This window comes from Coturnix japonica, chromosome 4, assembly GCF_054131305.1.
Source record: "Coturnix japonica strain WE chromosome 4, WE-NBRP24, whole genome shotgun sequence".
Classification (NCBI taxonomy): domain Eukaryota; kingdom Metazoa; phylum Chordata; class Aves; order Galliformes; family Phasianidae; genus Coturnix; species Coturnix japonica.
The window spans coordinates 43,956,486-43,975,085 of NC_140666.1; the positions used below are offsets into that span (position 1 = coordinate 43,956,486).

General features: G+C 38.7%; 1 protein-coding gene across 4 annotated transcripts in view; it reads right to left on the reverse strand.

Moving 5' to 3' along the window:
* The window catches only part of WWC2 (WW and C2 domain containing 2), an 84,066-nt gene that overhangs the window by 25,856 nt on the left and 39,610 nt on the right, over positions 1 to 18,600 (reverse strand). For 3 of the 4 annotated variants that reach the window (XR_001554899.3, XM_015861415.3, XM_085545082.1), the window contains exons 5-10: positions 14,978 to 15,057; positions 11,832 to 11,961; positions 10,942 to 11,088; positions 9,956 to 10,029; positions 5,244 to 5,486; positions 1,582 to 1,671 (exon numbers count right to left, since the gene is read on the reverse strand). Coding sequence is in view for 3 of the 4 variants with exons in the window: in XM_015861415.3 (XP_015716901.2) it covers positions 1,582 to 1,671; positions 5,244 to 5,486; positions 9,956 to 10,029; positions 10,942 to 11,088; positions 11,832 to 11,961; positions 14,978 to 15,057 (764 nt within the window). In the remaining variant the exon portion in view is untranslated. Of the gene's footprint in view, positions 1 to 1,581; positions 1,672 to 5,243; positions 5,487 to 9,955; positions 10,030 to 10,941; positions 11,089 to 11,831; positions 11,962 to 14,977; positions 15,058 to 17,737; positions 17,876 to 18,600 lie in introns of those variants that run through there. The other variant, XM_085545083.1, reaches the window with a different exon arrangement.

An 18,600-nucleotide genomic window follows, 5' to 3' on the forward strand; every position in this document is an offset into this window, starting at 1 on the left:
CGGGGCTTTTTTGTTTGTTTTTCTTCCCTTTTACACAACCATACTTGTTTTAGAAGCAGTGTGCTCAGCCTGCACACTCTCAGCACAACATAAACAGCTCACGGACTCTTCCCAAAGCCCCTTTTTCCAGAGAAGGTTGCAGCCTAAACGAACTGGTCTGGCAGTGATAGCAGCTCTCTCAGCTGCTCTGCTTCACCCTGGTGTGGGTGCTCACAGTGTCAGTGTCACCACAAAGGAGAGAGGTTATGACAGCAGAAGACTGCTGTCACCTCCAGAACAATCTATGCAGCCTTCCTCCGCCCAAGCACCTGGGAGAGATGGCAGCTCTCAGAAGCAGAGAACTCACGGCAGAGCTACTTTGCATCCATTTCTATAAGCACGGTACAGGCCATGAGCATGCAATCTTTTCATGTTTATTAACACGAAAAGCAAAGGTAAGGAGCCCTGCCAGAGAAGCTGAATGTCACTGCCTTGGCTCAGGAGGACTCTACTGGGAAAAAACATGTCAAGAAAAATAATTCAAGGCAGCCCCTTTTAAAGCAGCAGCAGAGCTAGAAACTTTAAAAATGTTGCCACTAGGTTATACAGCTGCCTTTAAGAGGACAAAGGGACACCTCAGTCCAAACAAGCAAGATTACAAAACATAATTTGAGAAATAGTAATAAACACAGAACCAACTAATCGCCAATCAAAATGCAACTTAGTCTGGCTGAGACAATCGAAATAGCTGAGCCATGAATAGGACATCATGGCTTATTGAAAGAGGATCTTCATAAAATACTTAAAAATATTATTCCTCCTAAAACTCCATTTTGATTTCTACATTAACATAGCTGGTGTTTGACCAAAGTCATGATTTTTTAAATATATCTAATAGATGCACAGTTTGATAGCCTAAGGTACAGTCCAGAAGTGGGAGAAATTCTTCCCTAGGACAAGTTGGAAATGTCATTAAATATTAGAATTCCCGTCAGAGCAATGATTTTGAGCTCACAGTCACTGTAACTGATTACTGGTTTATTATCACTATGAATTGCATGTAGCCAGAATCAGATTTTGAAACAATGTCTGTCAGGAAAATATACTGCTAAGGATACTTCCCTGCCTACAGGAAGCACAAGTCAGAGTTGAAGAGAACCAACTCTTCACACAAGCATTTACATACATCCACATGCGCATTTATTCACCAAGCCTCTCCAGTCATTATGCAGGCTACAGTTCTCCTTTTACACAGATGTCTGAGAAACAATTTTGTCTCCTCAGTGACACCATTTTGTGATCTGACCATTAAAGAATTCCTGATTTATTTACACTGAAGCAAGATAATGTATCCCTCCTCAGTTATAGAAGCTATAAAAGATCCATTCAATCCAGTCTTGAATACTTTTTGAAAACAGAGAGGCGTGCCAGGTTCACAAGATGGCAACATGGTTGAAGCTACGATAGCTGTGCTTTGTTTTTAAATATTAAACAGATTTTGTTCAGCCTCCAGCTAAGAGAAAACCTGAAAATGAAGTTTAGACAACCAAGTCCACTAGATGGTTCTGAAAATAGATTCCACATGACACAGTGCAGCCTCACCTCCTCAGCTGTGAATGTAAGTAAGTCGTCAATTTTGTAGTTTCTTCAAGTTTCTGTACCAGTTCTTTTCTTCTTTCCTCCAATTTCAATCTGGAAACAGAAATAAATGTAAGTAAAGTATGACTGAGGCTAAAATAGAAGGTTAAAATACTTCACAGATAAGACACAAACAGACTGAAGACCGCCTGTTTTCATCTGGCTGCTGATTACTGAAATGCAAGAGACTGCCAGCTCTCAATCCCATCATTAAGTCCTACCCACTTCAGCAGAGTGACTCGAACTGCAGAACACTGAGTGCTTCAATAAACCCGCTGAGTGGACAAACCAGCACAACAAAAGAATGATGGCATTAATTCTGATCATGCAAGAACTTGGGGTAGCATTGCAGGAAGTTTACAATTAAAGCACCATTTTTGATTTCAGAGTCTTCCTAAAGAGACAAAGTACAATAAATCAAAGCAGGATCCCAGTGTAAGGTTCCAAGATGAGAGACTATTTTCAGGAAATGTAGAAACATTTACCAATAGCTTTTTCATCACCTCTGAGCAATACAGCCCATTATCAAGGTTTGCCTTTATTACAGAGCAGGATCATTGCCTCCAGTACCACTATCCAGCCTTGCTCTAGGGCCACAAATGGCAGAGTTCTCCAGTTCCTTTTGGCTGACTGTAAGAGAAAGGATTCAGTAATCTTTACAGTGGGCTTTTCCTTTTCTAACCCTTTTATCACTCCATTTGCAACACCATATACACTGCCTTTTCCTCAACGGAGTCAGTTAAATCCTCCTGGTAGCTGAGGATCAGTATATTCTCCTCCAGCCAACTGATACACGTAACAAGTTCTCAAGCAACTAATTTGAGGGCTGGCTTCTTTAAAAATGTGAGGTTTATCCCCAGAAACCTTCTGGCTCACCCTTCTGGCATCCCAAGGATGTGCCAATTAAAATTCAACTGCAGAGAACACCTCAAAGAACAAAACCAAAAATCACCCATTGCTTTCTTATGCAAACTGAAAGAAATACTCCAGAGTTCCCAGAATTCGCTCTCCCAGTGTAAGACAGCAGTAAAAAGGCATTAAGGCCTCAGTTCAACAAAGCATGAAAAGCACTTGCTTACACTCATGCTTATTCAGCGAGTGAGTCTGGGTTATGCAAAGGTGAATAAGTTACCCCGAGGTCAGCCAGGGTGTGAACTTCCACTCCACTGCGTTCGCTTTGTGTGCTCTTACACTGCAATGATGTGCTCATCTGCCAGTACCTGCTAACCTTGTTAAAAGCATACACAGCACTTCACTCTTTGCTCATGTTCCCAAACCAAGAACTACGCTCATCTGAGGTATCAGACATTCTTTCCCACCATTTTTTTTCCCACTATATAAACCCTCCTGCTTTCTTTTAAAGTGTAATCCATCCCAATTTCCTCAAACAACAGTGCTCATCATTAACTCTTTCATTACACAAAATCACAGTAATTCACATTCCACAACAAATTATTTTTTCTCTTCTATATTAGGCCAAATTCTTTTAAACCTTCTGAACTTACAGCACAGGCACAATCTTTATTATGCCAAACCATCAACAGGGCAAACTCCAGTTGCAACCCTCCTGTCCAAAGAAATCTGATACTCAGTGCAGGTGTGACCCATCAGTGCGATGCCTTTCCCCAGTTTTGGTCAGAAACTTTAACACTCAGAGGCATAAAATCTTAAAAAATAATAATAATTAATAAAGAAATATAAACTGCACACACTTCACCTTCTTTAGGTGGAGATTTATGTGGATGTGTTCATTTGAGACATAAGAGTAGGGGTCAGTTTTACAGGTAAAAGCACAACCACGTAGTTAAACCATCCCTCTATCTTAATGCCTGTGATTACTGAGAATACTTGGCTAAGGACTCAAGCATTTCCCTAACATGAATGCAGAGATAAGAAAGCAGCAAGCAGTTCTCAGCAGCCCCACAACCCAGATATTTCTGAACAGCTGCTGGAAGGCTCCTTCAAGCAGTGAGACTGTATCCTGTCTTTTGCTTTTTTGAAGCTGATAAGTTATGATTTATGCCTTCCATCTCCAAACTGACTCCAAATACATCTACCAGTGGCAGTTTCAGCATCCAGCATAACCCAGAGCTACACCAACCATGTTTTGAAGTCAGAGCAAGCCTCCTGTTTATTTTCTCCCTTTAAAAAATGAACAATCAAACACAAAGCCTTAAAAAAGGAAAAACAACTTGTCATATCCAGCTCTTGACAATCGATAACTTCTTACACTTTCAATTCATTTATCAGTACCAGTAAAACAATGGAAACATAAGATATTCGTGAAATAAAATAGTAATGCAATGATAGCGCTGTGGTTTGAAGATGGTGTATCTCCTCCACCAGCAACAGAACCTAGAAAGAAATTAAATGCTAATGTTTGATCTGATACAATTAACCATATGCTTTCTTGAATGGGAGGAAATTTTATTTGCTCTTGGCATGTCAGGTACCCAAGTTTGGCATCGGAAACATATGGGAAAAATGTTACGACAGAATTGTCTTTGGCACCAACATACTTACAACAGCTTCAGTATCAAAACCTAAGGCTCACATTAATTTATGTGAGTTTATTATGAACCCCTTCTTGCTTATTTATTGATGGAAGTCAGAAAGCACAGTAATGGATCCACGGTAATTTAGACACTATCAACACATTTCTCCTGTAGAAGTGTAGTTCCTGTGGGACACAATCCTTCCTCAAAAACACTCCTGAATTCTCCACATAGTGTATTTTAAGAATATTCAACTCTATGTAAATACATGTAAAAATCACGCCTTATTCACACACGTTTCTTGTGTTGACAACAAAAAATTTCCCTACTGCTCATCTAAAATTTAAGACCCAACTTCTAACGCCACCAACAGGAATTTCACCATCCAGCAACGATGGTGCAATAGCGAGTATTTCCTAGCAGAGTCTTACAGTGCTGACTGTATTACACCAGTAAGGCAGGTGACATTGATACATACAACAACACTTTGTGCTTACTGGTTTTTTATGCGAGCTCCATGTTCCCATAGGTTTATTTCCACTTAGAGTTAATGGAAAGTCCACTTGTGATAGTCACCTTTGATTTTCTCAAACTCTGACCTGGCTAATGCTCGTCTATGCTGGAAGTTGCTTTGGTTATCAGTTAGGAAGTGAAAAGTAAGGAAAGTTTAATTTTTATTCCCCCTCTTTTTTTTTAGTTTTGGTTGCATTTTTGTAACTAATAAAACCCACAATAAAAGGCTTCAGATGTTGCAACCATCAAGATAATCTTTGTAACCTGAGCTCAAATAGTTTACAGCTATTATCAGAAATCAGTGAATGATGTATTGCCCTCCTGCTGGTATGCTGACATTCCTCAGTTATTTAACATCTGTCATAGGCATTTTCATGCTGGTAACAAACGCAGAGCAACTGATATTGCAGAGCACGTATGGGGTGTTCGTATTCTCTCTGAGCACAGAAGAATTCTTTGTGTTTCTGCCCAGTGGGCTAATAACAAATTTAATTAAGATCTACATAGAACAGTTACTGAAGGAAAACAGCCCATCAAGGCACAGTTCACAGCATGTAATGAGTACAAAGGTTAGACTGCAGAAAGTGGCATTTAGTATCAGCAAAAACAACCCCTTACCTTTCAGCAAGTGCTTGACTGGGTGCGCTTTTTACAGAGTGAAGCTCTTCTTCAAGCCTCTTTCTTTCTGCTTCCAGCTGCTCTAGCTCATCTTGAGTACGTTTGCGTGGTGTGATAAACTGGAGTTCTTTTAAAAGCTCTTCTTTTTCATTGATTAACATCAATTTTTCCTTTTCCACATCCAGTGCCCCAGGCCAGGCCTCACTATCTAACTTAGACAGTTCGATCTTCAAGTTAGCCATACTAGAATAAAACAGAGCAGATTTGCCTGAGCTCAGCACAACGCATAATTTCCGTGAAAGATAGAAGTGATACAACATTTGGAAGGTGTAAGCACAGAACAACTTTTTCTATTTAAACGCATACTTTTAATTACCTTTATTTCACAAGAATGCAGCTTTGTCAGAAGTGCAAACCACCTACCCAGGCCAATAGGCCACGTACTCTTCTCTGTCTCAGACACCTCAGAAGAATGTAGTTCTGAGAAGCACAAAGCAATTAACAACAAACTTTCCAGCTATGGTGACCTAAATTCACCTGCCTCATATGCAGAAGAATGCTAAAACAGACACTAATACCTAAATACACTAGAAATAAGTTTCCTTGTGCAAATCCTGAGTTGAATTAAGAGTCTTGTCTTTAATAAAAGCTTTATTGAAAGAGATCTGTCTGGTATCATAGTAGTGACACTTTGCCTTAGTCACCAAGGAGTGGATCTATTTCTCCTAAGCTGAGGGAGACTATTCAGCTCCTCTAACAGTGAGAAACACTGCTAAAGAATACGCAGAATATCAAGGTGCTCACTGTTGTAACAGGTATAAACACAAATTTTAAGAGGCAAAAGCACTGTTCTCTGTGATTAAAAGAAAAGGCAGCATGACAGTGGCCACCTAAAAGAAAAGTAGATGAGTAACTTAGACATTTGTGCAACTAATATTCCCACTGTAGATGTCCAGTCACAGAGTCAGGATACCCAAGACCTGCTTATCCATACAGACAGCATTCACGGCAGTAGCAGAAACCTCCCTACAATATTACTGTACCATAGTTTGGTCCTAATCAAGAAAGATTATTTCCTGTGTTTAGCCACCAGAACCATTCTGTAGTTGGGCTCAGCTGCACAGCTTATAAAGGGTAGGTTTTGCAATAGAGTCATTGTCCATTGGGAACTATATAAAGCATAACAATTCCCCAATATACGTTCCACATATCTATCCAGATGATAACTTTCAGTCACTTCCAGCCTTAGCTGCACCTGAAACAGCTGCATAAAACTGTGGAAGCTCTGAACCGTGTAACATCTCCCACCTCTTTGTTGTAGGCTGGGTAAAAGGCCGTCCCCATTCTATGGCAAGAGAATCTTATCTGTTGCTTCTGCTTACTCCTATCATAGCAAATACACCTAAGTCAGCTCACCAGCTGATACTACTCTGCAACTTCAGCATTAGCAGGTGCTACCTCAGTAATGACCATTCAGCATCAACTACACATGCATCATTTGGTTTGTATAATCTTTCCATTGTCCTGACAGATTTCTAGGAAACACGCTTCTCCCTTCCAGTCTGTTTTCTGCAATTAACAAAACTAATAACATCATGCTTCTTTTGCATCTTGGTTATTAATTTACAGCGCATTACGGCATTTAGCAATGATATAAGCTAAGAATAGTTAGTATTAAATCTAAGTATTCCACTGCTTATACTAGAGGCTTAAGGGGAAGCTCTTCTTTCTTTTTCCATAGGTACCATTTCCTTCTCAACTGCATCTCAATGAAAAAACAACAGCTTTAAAAAACAGCCAGAATAAAAAAGAGCACCCGCCAAATTGCTGCAAGAACAAGTGTAAATCCAAGTGATTTTACTGAAAAACAATGCAAAATCACTCAAATTGAAATACAGTCAGTAGTGTTAACATAAACAAATGGTAGGGCGAAATGAAATGAAGCATTTCAACATACTTTGCAGCTGTTATATAAATACATATAATTTATACTCAGCAGTCCCTTAGAGGAGCTGTACACAGAGGGAAAACAACGGAATCATTTCAGATGGGTAAGGTGTTAAGATTGTCATCTCCAGGTCACTGATTCCTGCTAGCCTTGTTCTGAAAGCAGCTGCTACTGGGAGCTGTTTGATGGCCTAAGGAATGGGACAGTGGTCTCCCTACAGTTCTTTTGCTCCCTCTGCAACAGATAACTCTCTGCTGTTCTGACTTTTTTTCCGCTACTTCATCGAGAAAGGCAAAGGACTCCATGGATATGACAACAGAACTGGTTTCACACTTTTGAGATAGTACTTGCTCAACAAGCCAATAAGGCACGTAGCTGGAGTTTCACCACATCAGGGTTTGACTGTCAGCATAATTTATCAGACCCTTCTGAGTAACAACTGCAGCATGACAGTGAATTTGGCATAGCTGACAAACTCTAAATTCATCCAATTCTTTATTTTGTCAAAGTCAGTAGCTTCTACTTATTGAAGCAACTTAAAAGTTCACGCCACATAACTTTATACTGTCCGCAAAAACCCAAGGCAACATTCTACCACTGCAGTAGGCTGTGCTGGCTGCACAACACAGAACACACAATGCAAAATTATCTGATAATTTCAGAATAGAGAAGTTCACTCAATTGATCTTTTTTTTTTATTATTATTTTTGTTGGTAATATTTTTAGTGTTTTGTTTTGTTTTTTGTTTGTTTTTTTTAAACATAAAGGAACTATGAACTTGCACAGGTAATAGTTCAGAATAGATGGTCAATACTTACTAACTTACAATGGCCATACTAACTGGAGGAGATGCAATTACAAACCAGACTTCAGTATCTATCTTCATTATTCCAAACTATGCGTGCTTCATTAAGTTCGCCCAGTAATCACTAATAAAAACAGTACGCTCCAACACTTCAAGGACTTTAACTGTATCTTCAGGTAATATGACTGTCTCATTTAAAGTGCAAAGGAATATTCATTACTTGGACATTTTTAGACAAAACTGAATGAAGACGCCATTTAAAAAGTAATTTTACATTAAAACACACTGATGCTATACAGATCAAATACGTGGTCATACAAAGATTAAGTATTTCATCTACTGCAATTTTGACTCATCTTGGTTAATTTGTGAGAAAGTAAGATTTTATGCAGCAGTTGTCCAGACTCCAACTACCAGCTTTTCTAATAGACGTGGTACACCAATTACTGCCAGAGTGCCTTTTTGCTCCAACATATGAGAGACAAAACACGACAGTGTGACTTGTCCTGATACCAAGAGGTCCCAACAGATGACAATCTGGTTACAGATAAAAGAAAACTGAGAGCAAGTGCCATTTATATAAATCTAGAGAACCATCTGACACAGTATTATATACACGATGACTTTCAGCCAAAAGCACGAAAGTTGAGTGCTGAAGAAACACAATAGCTTTATCACTCTTAATCAATTGCATTGACTATATAACAAAGTTTTATGATCCATAATGATGATAGAAAAGATTACTATTGTTTCCAGCAAGAACAGCAGCTACTACTATATAAAGAATATACATCTGAGTTGTGGAAAACAACTGTGCAGCCTCTCATCTTTAAAATATTAAAACTATTCAAGCTGCTACTTTGTACTTATAAGCTAATAATTCTCTTCATGGTTTTCTAATTGACCATGCCATAGTATTCTAAATGAATTAATAATTAAGTCACAAAGCAAGTGTCATTATAGACACAATTTTCAGCTATGGAAAAGTGCTAGTTCTTCTCTTATTGTCTTGGTTTTTAGTATTAAATAAAAAAGGAGCCTTGAGTGTGAGATAACTTTCTAGATTTATATTTCTTACATTACATAACAAAAAGCTTTAAGGTTTCTGAATAGCTGACATGCAATTTATTTATTCACATAATGTAAATCTTCCCTCAGTATTGTGAGTATTGTGCAGCTCTACTCCTCTGGTGTACCAGAATACAAGTTACTGTAACCTGGAATGTTCCACTTTCTGATGCCTATTCTTCAGTGCTGTGGCAATCCATCAAAACAGCACTGCTTTCAAGAGCAACCATTGCAGCCTTTTTTGAAAGACATTTCACATTCATCAGTGGCTCAGTTCCTGATTTCCTCTCTCCCTGGGCTATTAAAAAAATAACTTCACAGCAAAAACAAGGATTTAAGTTACTCTTAGTCAGGGCTGTGTGGGGCCCTGGGCAGCCTGGTCTAGTGGTTGGCAGCCCTGCCCATGGCAGGGGGTTGGAGCTTGACAATCTTTAATGTCCTTTCCAGCCCAAGCCATTCTATGATTCTAAGTCCCAGGTAAAAGAGATAATTAAACCTGCAAAATCTGAAGTGGAACTCTGCAGCATTATAGCTGAAGAACCATCAGCTGCATAGTAAACTGAAACGATGACTCCAAAGAAGAATTTAAATGGAAGCCTTTCACTGGAACACCAATTCACTCTATTTCCAAATCCTGAAACTGATACTGTAACTTTTCATTTCATTTCTTAACTTACATAACTTAGCATTAAATGTATAAACTACCGCTCAAAAGCACTGCTGGATCCTGAAAAGTCTGCGTTGCTTACAGGAGAAACATTTGGCATTAATGCCTACAGTGCGTCCACGAGGGCGTCCACTAGATGTCACTGCGAGCACAATGTTAGCATGGGAGAGATCGAAAGCGCCCGACTCAAGACTGTAATTTAACAAAGCGAGTAACCCCATTACCTTCTCTTTGCCTCTTCATATTGAAGACTTAGTCTGACCTTCTCTGCTAAATTGGATCTACTTCTTGTTCCAACCTATTGAAAAAAATATTAGCCTTATCACTGTGTAAAACCGTAAAACAAATGAACAATTCAAAACAAATGCCCAGGCTAGAAAAACTACTACTTAAAAAATGAAACCACACCCACCTTTGGCCATACACTTACTATGATATACACAGTTAGCAATATACTCAGTGCCGTTTTCTTCTCATACGGTTCATCTGCTTTTAATTACTGTCCTACCATGTTCCAGCAGAGTAAATTGCGCACACTTTCAAAGAGGTCTTGCATTGACTGAAACCCAACGTTCTGATCCACTCTGAACCCTCAGTGAACTCAAAATTCAGGGTTAAATAGATTACAGTCCATAGGCAAGCTTAGCCCTCTGTTTGGAAAACCCAGTACAAACTCTTCCTTATAAATGCAGCACACGGAGGTATAAAGAAGGTGCCAAAGTTAAGCACAGCTTTCTGTCACTGTTGATATACTGCCAGTGAATCAGAGAAATTACTAATGACTCAATGAAGAGATGGTTCCCTTCTGTTTTTTCAGCTGTGGAAATGAAACTTCACAGTTAAATTTTGAGATCTTGTTTCTGAAAATTAAAGACATTTTCAGATCAAAGTAAGCCTGTAAGGTACAACATCCACATAGATGGATCCAAAAAATACTATTTACTTACATTCTTCTTCACTGTACTGGAACTACTTGATTAAATCAGATTGGCAGAAATGCTTTGTGCCAAATACGAGAAGTTCATCTGAATCCTGATTTAAATTTGAAGTGGAAAATCAGATAACTGATTCTAAGTAACTTTCTCTTAAATGTGCATATACATGTAACACCTATCAGCAACAGTAAACAGCCATTTGTAACAGCCAATTTAATTAATCGCAGTATTGTGATTCAATTTCTCTTCACGTTTGACAAAATGAAAATGCTCACCTCACCAGAAATGTCAGTCTGAGACCCTGTATCCAGAGTTTGTCTAGAATAACACAGCTGGGAATTCACAGAGCTGGAGCTCAGGTCTAGTTCCGATGCCCCAATATTCTGGTTAAGACTGAATTTCTCCTTCAGCTTTGCAAGACTCTGTCCAGGAAACAAAGAACAAGATGGTGTTAAACTGTCTCTGTACTTTCGCACAAGCTCTCTAGGGAAGCTGTTTTGGCAAGGGGTTGCACCAGATGATCTCCAGAGGTCCCCTCCAACCCCTGCCATTCTGTGAATCTGTTGATACTTTACAGTGTTTATACTGGTTTCTATTCAAAAGATACTTATCTAAAAGACCCCAATATATGTATGCATCTTTTTACTCACATTAGACAATCCGTCCTTTTAACCAGGCAGTTCTGAAGTGACACTGAGTACAATCACACCATTCTGGTTCTTGCTGCCTCTCTCACTCTCTCTGTCCTTTACAAACCAATCAAATATTTGGTGGATGCACAATAAATAAATTAATAAATAATCTACTTTCAGAAATGAATGCAGAGCAATTTGGAGAACTCGCGCCCATTTAGAAAATGTTTACATATCTCAAAATATGTATCTCAGGTTGTGCCCACGTAATATTTTACTTAGTGTTTTAGAGGTTATATGCACCTTACCTACAAGTTCAGATACCTCTATTCTGACTGTCATACAGGGACTTTTTGAATTAGGAAAGTCACAGGCTTCACTTTTAGCATCTCAAAAGAGTTTGACACTAGTTTGGCACATGGTTTTGCAAATCCCTCATGAAGTATAAAATGTACAGTACAGTATTTAGCATCATTTAATTTCCTCCTGATGAAACAAATCCACACAAAACTTATGTCAACCCTAAAAAGTACCTTCATTAAATCTTGTTTTTCTCTCTCCCCTGAACTTATCGCCTTTCTAATGGATTTCAGTTCACTCAGGATGGCTTTGGCCTCACACAGTTCATACCCGCTCTGGCCTCCAGACATTTTTTGGTCAATTCTGTGGAAAGAAGAGCATATTAATACTGCATGCTGCAAATAATGTTAACATCTCTGCTGTTCCGTTTCGCAAGAGCTTAGTCAGAGAACAGAAGGGCAAGGTAACATAATATTTCCTTTAGCGGACATGCAGAGAGAAAAAAGATGCTGAAACCTGCATTAAAATACTTTCTGTGTGGCAAAAATGTCAAGCTATCCAATACACACACAGTGGATGGGTTCTGTTGGAGCAGGAAATGTTAAGAAAAGGAAAAAAGAGCACACTGACATTAAAACCACTTATTCAGTCTTAGAGACATGTGGTGCACAGAGCATTACCTGAAGTAATACTCCTACACATGCTACCAGGAGTACAACATACTGCTGTCAACACGATCAAAAATCCTATGCCCACCCTAATCCTCTGCAACACAGAAACAACACTGGGGATGACTTTTATACTGTTAGCTACTTGCAATACTTATAGAAGCAGAATATATTATGGGCAGTATTCCACGAACCAGACCCACCATGTGACATCCAGACAAGCAAGCTTGTAGCTACTAACTGTTCTTGCAGAGAAGACACATAACCATATTCTCCCCTCAGCTTCCACTTCATTTACCCTAATCCTAAGTACTAACCACCTAGAGCAGCTGCTGTGCTCACCCAGTCACCAGACTCTCTTTACTCACTAAATCTATAGATAATAATACCATATGTCACACATTGGATAATTACTGAGCTATGGGAATATCAGTAATTAAAATAAAATAAAATAAAATAAAATAAAATAAAATAAAATAAAATAAAATAAAATAAAATAAAATAAAATAAAATAAAATAAAATAAAATAAAATAAAATAAAATAAAATAAAATAGAGACTTAAAAATAAAGCTAGAGATGTATTTCTTCACTTTGGTTTTTACGTATTGGCTTCAAAGAATCAAGCTTGTAAAACTACAGGTCGGAGAAATGCGTGAACTGAATAGTTTATAGCACCATACAAATGGCTGCAGCTGTGCTTCACAAAATTAAAAACAACAGGCATCTTCGCCATCTACTAGAGAATACATTCCTTTATCGTACAATTGGGTTTCTGCTTTTATCATCAGCCATCATCCTTCTACAAGACATTAACCTTGTGAGCGAGGAATGAACAATTGAGCGGCAACATAAAACACCTGAAACAGAGTATTCTATTTTTCTTTTAATTCTGTGCACAAATAAATCAAGATTCTAAAGCAGTCATTAAAGACATGAGAGTATCTTTTTTCCTTTCCCCACATTTCAGTTTTTCTGCACAACAGAACTAAATTTGAGTAAAAAACATGACTCTGCACTCAGATTCCTACTCAGGGATGTATTTGTTTCAACTCGAAAGTTCCCCAAACTCTTTCATAAGTATGCACACACCTACTCTCCAACAGCACTCAATTTCTGGTAACCTACACCAAGTTGCCAAGGTCAGACAGATACAGGATATGCCAACAATCGCAGTCGTGAATGAAGGCTCGGGTAATAAATACACCACATGCTGCCTACTAACGCGCCGTGCCATATTCAAAGTGCAACTGCTTTATTCTATATATAATTAAGATGGACAAGAAGGATCTCTGACATATACGATATTCCTTCTCCCTGTTTTAAATTAATGGGATTAGTACTGTTCAAAAGCGGCTGACTGAATTTTTTAAAACAAACGCCCATTGTGTTTCTGTGGAATGCTGTTGACAGTTTCTGAAACATGCTTTGGATTCCTATCAAAATGGCCTGTGAGCAAGCTGCTTTAAAACAATACTTCATTGTTGAATTAATATAATAAAACCAGCATGATTGGCTAACCTTTAATCTTGGGACAGAAGTGTGAGTTTTTATTACCTTCAGCTTTAGAATCAATATGTCTTTCTCTTCTAAACTTTGCTTTGAAATCCAATTCATGTTTAAATAAATTCAATCAGTTACCTTTTTCTCCCCTCACTCTACTCTAGTCTTTATGTATTTAAATAACAGAAAAAAATCTCACATTTCTGCCTTAGTCAAAATGAAAGAAGACAGTGACTTCACTGGCATCCTCCTAAGGTGCTGAAGGGCTTCGGTTCCCAATCTACTGGAACAGGTTGCCCAAGGAGGTTGTGGATGCCCCATCCCTAGAGGCATTCAAGGCCAGGCTGGATGTGGCTCTGGGCAGCCTGGGTCTGGTGGGTGGCAACCCTGCACATAGCAGGGGGTTGAAACTACATGATCATTGTGGTCCTTTTCAACCCAGGCCAGTTTATGATTCCATTATTTTCATTCACCATTTTCCTGGACTACAATTTCTTTCTCCCCATTCAAATAGATAGACAGATAGATAGATAGATAGATATCCTACTGTATAAAACTGATCTATTACTATTCCAGGGCCCAACTAAGTCAGGAGCAGCACAGACTGCTCAGACTGAAAATAAAACAAATAAATACATAAATAAATGGGTTTCTAGTAATTCAATTTGGATACCCAAAATGCTCCCCTGGCTCAGCCCTTTGCAGCCCAGGCATCACAGCAGCTGGAACAAAGTACCCTGAAACTGTGGCTCATTTCAAACCTGGCACAGTTCTGCCATCATTTATACCTCTGAGATTGGCATCTTCTTCTTTCTCTCTGAGTTCAGATGTGGGGAAGAAAAAAGACAGACCTAATTACTTCCTTCAGTTTTTAGCGTGTTTTATTCGTTTGCTTGTTTTGTTAAATGGGACGCACAGAGCAGCTAAATTCCTCCTAGGAACCCTTAACCGCTGACTTTCCTTCTGCCTCTTTGCAGCCTACCTCTTTTGTGGAAAAAGTAGAAGGAGGAACAGATTTCTCATGTTAACACTTGCATAATAGGTTTGCAATTTCTACAGATTTCCTATTCCTTAACTTCAACAGAAAGAGTTGCAGACTCTCACGTTTCCCATAATAATCTCACATAAGATGCATTCACTTCTAAGACAGAAAAAAAAAGGTTCACACAGTCGAATGAAGTCAACTTCAACTATTTTTTTTATTACTCACTGTTGCAGTGTTTCAAAGCCCTGCTCCTTGTACAGCAGCTCCTGCTTCATCTGAGAGAGTTCCCTCTTCAGCTTCTTAACCTTGTGTTAAATCAAAGCAAGACTTAGAAAATTCCTCTTGTTAAATGGTGTAACACACGGCTTTGAACAATTAGCATACCCGCTACTTCGGGTGAGGAAAATAAAGAAAGAGTGAATTGCTCTACTGACACACATTAAAAACAAAAAGATCCGTTCTCTTCTTTACGTCTATGGGCAACATGCTTTAGTATTAAAGGGACACAAGCAGATTAAATCACATTCCTTATTTGTATTGATACCACACTGTGTTATTAAACCTGAGAGAACTTTAGCAAGTAATTTACTTCTCCTTGTTAAGCATGCATTCCAACTGTCCTACAGGGACATTCCTGCTTATTTTAAAGCTTACTGTATTTTCATATTCTCATTCCAGGAAGCTCTCAAGTCATTTACACTGTAAAAACAAAGTGTGGACTCTGCTTCTTCCTATGAATTATCCTTTCTCATAAAGCTTTTCAGGCACGGGATCCCAAAATACGTAACTCACATTCACTTAACTCAAAGACAACAATCGCTAAATACGTTTGGATCACAGAGATATGCATCTACGTAATAGAACTGTCTTTGGGAAACCATTCCCTCCTTTCCCTCAATTTGCATGCTCACATGCTTTTTAACATTACTAATATTCCATATAAAATGCTTATGAATTAAGATGAAATTAAATGGAGGGTTGGTAATCTGTTTGTTGTTTTTGTTCTTTTTAATGTGACAGTTTCCAAACAAGCTAACAGTTTCTGGGCTCAATGAGCATTGCACTTTTAACACAAACTAAAATTCACCCGCAGTACAAACAAAGAAAGAAAAGCGTACATGACGTGTGAAGTCCCCAATGTTGGTATTTACACACCAACATCTGCCTGATTTGCACTCCATGTAACGGCCAGATGTTTTTTCCCCTCACTTTCCAATCAGTAAGGTGAGAAAAGGAAAAGCCCGCAAGAAGTCTCCTGCTCTCACTACCACATAGAAACGCTTGATGTTTTTATGTAGGCCTTCAGACATTCAACTCCATCTTGAAAAAATGAGCATATTAAAAAAAGGAATTTTTACCACTTCAGCTGAAAATGATTTCAAAATTACGGTTCCAAATCCTTTTGCAGCCACCTCTTCTTAGTTTGCCTACTTCATGCTATTATTTAAACCAAGAAGTGTCATAACCAGCGTGCCAGGAAACCAGAAGTAGGAAGCATCAGCAGCTGCTGGAGCTTTCCATGAGACTTTAAATGCCTCATATGTGTTTCTACATATAGATTTGTGATTTATACTTAAGCATTCAAGTTTGTAACTTCTGGCCAATGACTTTTCTTTGACAGAAACAAAATGCTGCTTGCAAGCTCCATTTTTTTCCAAAGCAAATCTGTTAACCAGATAATTAGGGTTAGGTTCAGGCTTTTAGAAACTACAACCACTAGCTGCTATACTTGACAGAAATCTGTTTTTATTTTGACTATACAGATTATTTAGCATGATACATTGGCAGTGTCCCTATCAACACGTTCATCTCTCCTGAACTACTTCTTCCCTGACCAGTGTGACACTTTCCTACAGTTAAGAAGAGCAGAGAACTAAATGAGAATTTTTCAGCTCCGGGAATAATCTCTCTCATGTATTACAAGCAAGGCTGTAGAAAGCAAACAGACATCACTACTGGGTTTCAGGTAAAGTAACGTGAAATATGAAAAGCCCTTAACTTTGCTGAGAAATGAAGAATGACTACACTTTACTTTAATCTGAAATGCGAATTGACTGTAATTGCGGATGGCGTACTCGCTTTCAACTCTGAGTGTTGGATCTCTCTGAAGCCCTTACATTTTCCTCAAGATCATCTTCTGAGTGTCCTCTGCTGTAATTCATCATCATTTTATTATCGGGAAATGTGAGTTAGGTATGTTACCACAGAAGGACATGACATACATGATAATAGAGGCTCGGTGTTTGCTGCACTGTAGGTCGCATTAAAATACCCTTGTGTTCCTTCCCTTCTCCTTTACAACTTTTATAATCCCACTTTTCAAAACTCTTCACTTGGACTATCCTTCACCCACATCCTACCGCATCTGCACACCTTATTAAGCCACCTAACAGACCTCTTGCTTCCTCCATCTTCTGGCATGCTTCTATGCTAGCCCCTTCTATCCCCAGTACTCGAGCACTAATAGAACATCAGAAAACACTCCTGTTATCTTATAAAGGTTCATCCCCTCCTTGTTGCATGAAGTAGTCTTTAATCATGTATCAAATTTTTGCCCCTGCTTATTTCATTCAGCAGCTGGCATATTTCTGTCATATATTCTCCATGACATATTGTGCAATAGGCAAGTCATGTATCCAAAAGGTTCCGTATGCATATATTAAGCACAGCTAACAAGAAAAAGGCCAAAGGCTAGTTCAGAACTTCCTCAAATGCTGAGGTTTCCCCCCAGCCACCATTAACCTGATGATGCCAGTAAACCTCAGCAAGTGTGTGTGAGAGAGAAACAGGTTTAGTACATCTGACCTAATAGTTCACTAATCAATGTGCAAATTCTAACTAGTTGGCCTACAGCTTGCTAATGGCTAACTTTGTTTCCCATTAAGTCCATGCATGCATATACTGCAGAATGCCACAAGGCTGAATATTAGCAAAGCATCCTCAAACATTCAAATAAGGGTGAACTATGATATAATACAGTCATACCTCTCTTGCCATCTTCCTTGAAAACCACTTTCCAGCCCTAGCATCACAGGGCTCCACTTTTTCTTATCTCAATGACTCTCAAATCCAGAGGGTTTGAAGATAACACACTTTATGCTGATACAGATATTCTTGGACTGCACCCTTCTAAACTCTGCAGACAAGATTCAGGTCACCTATTTTAGGCACATATGCAACTTGGACTTTGCAATGCCAATAAATCCAGCATTGAGAGCCAGTAGCATGTTAGGCTCCTTGACACCAACAAGCAATGAAGAGAAAAACACTCCAGAAACTGACCGGCTGTGATCAGCACATTTGCCTCTCCCCTGAGCAAATGGACAATGTGTAGACCCATAGCTAAGATGTAATTCAGTACTGATGCATTCCAAGCTGGGAACTGATTAGATTTAAGTAATAGGAAAAGTAAGCATAGGAACACATCTGAATTTTCTCCTCTGGCTCATAGGAGACTATATTTACATTTGGTCACATTCATTGTTCTTCAGCAATACCTTTATTTCCCAAATATACCAGTGATTCCTTTGCCAATGGGAAACCACATTTTACTTCTGCAATGACTTTAGAAATAATCTGTAGCTTTTTGTTTTCATTCTTGTTCTCAACCAGGGACCTCATAACTGTAGATTCTACTCCTGAGCTTCCAAAATTTTTGCTCCAATAGTCTTGGTGCTGAAATAGGTTTTCTTATTAATGACTTCCCCCTCTACTTAAGAAATAAGGGGCTACAGACTGAGATTTCTAAGAAGGAACAGGCTGTTAAAGCAGTAGGGAGGGCAGCAAATGGACAACAGTCTTACAGTGTATTTTATCTCTGATTTACACTGTTTTAAAATGTTATTAAG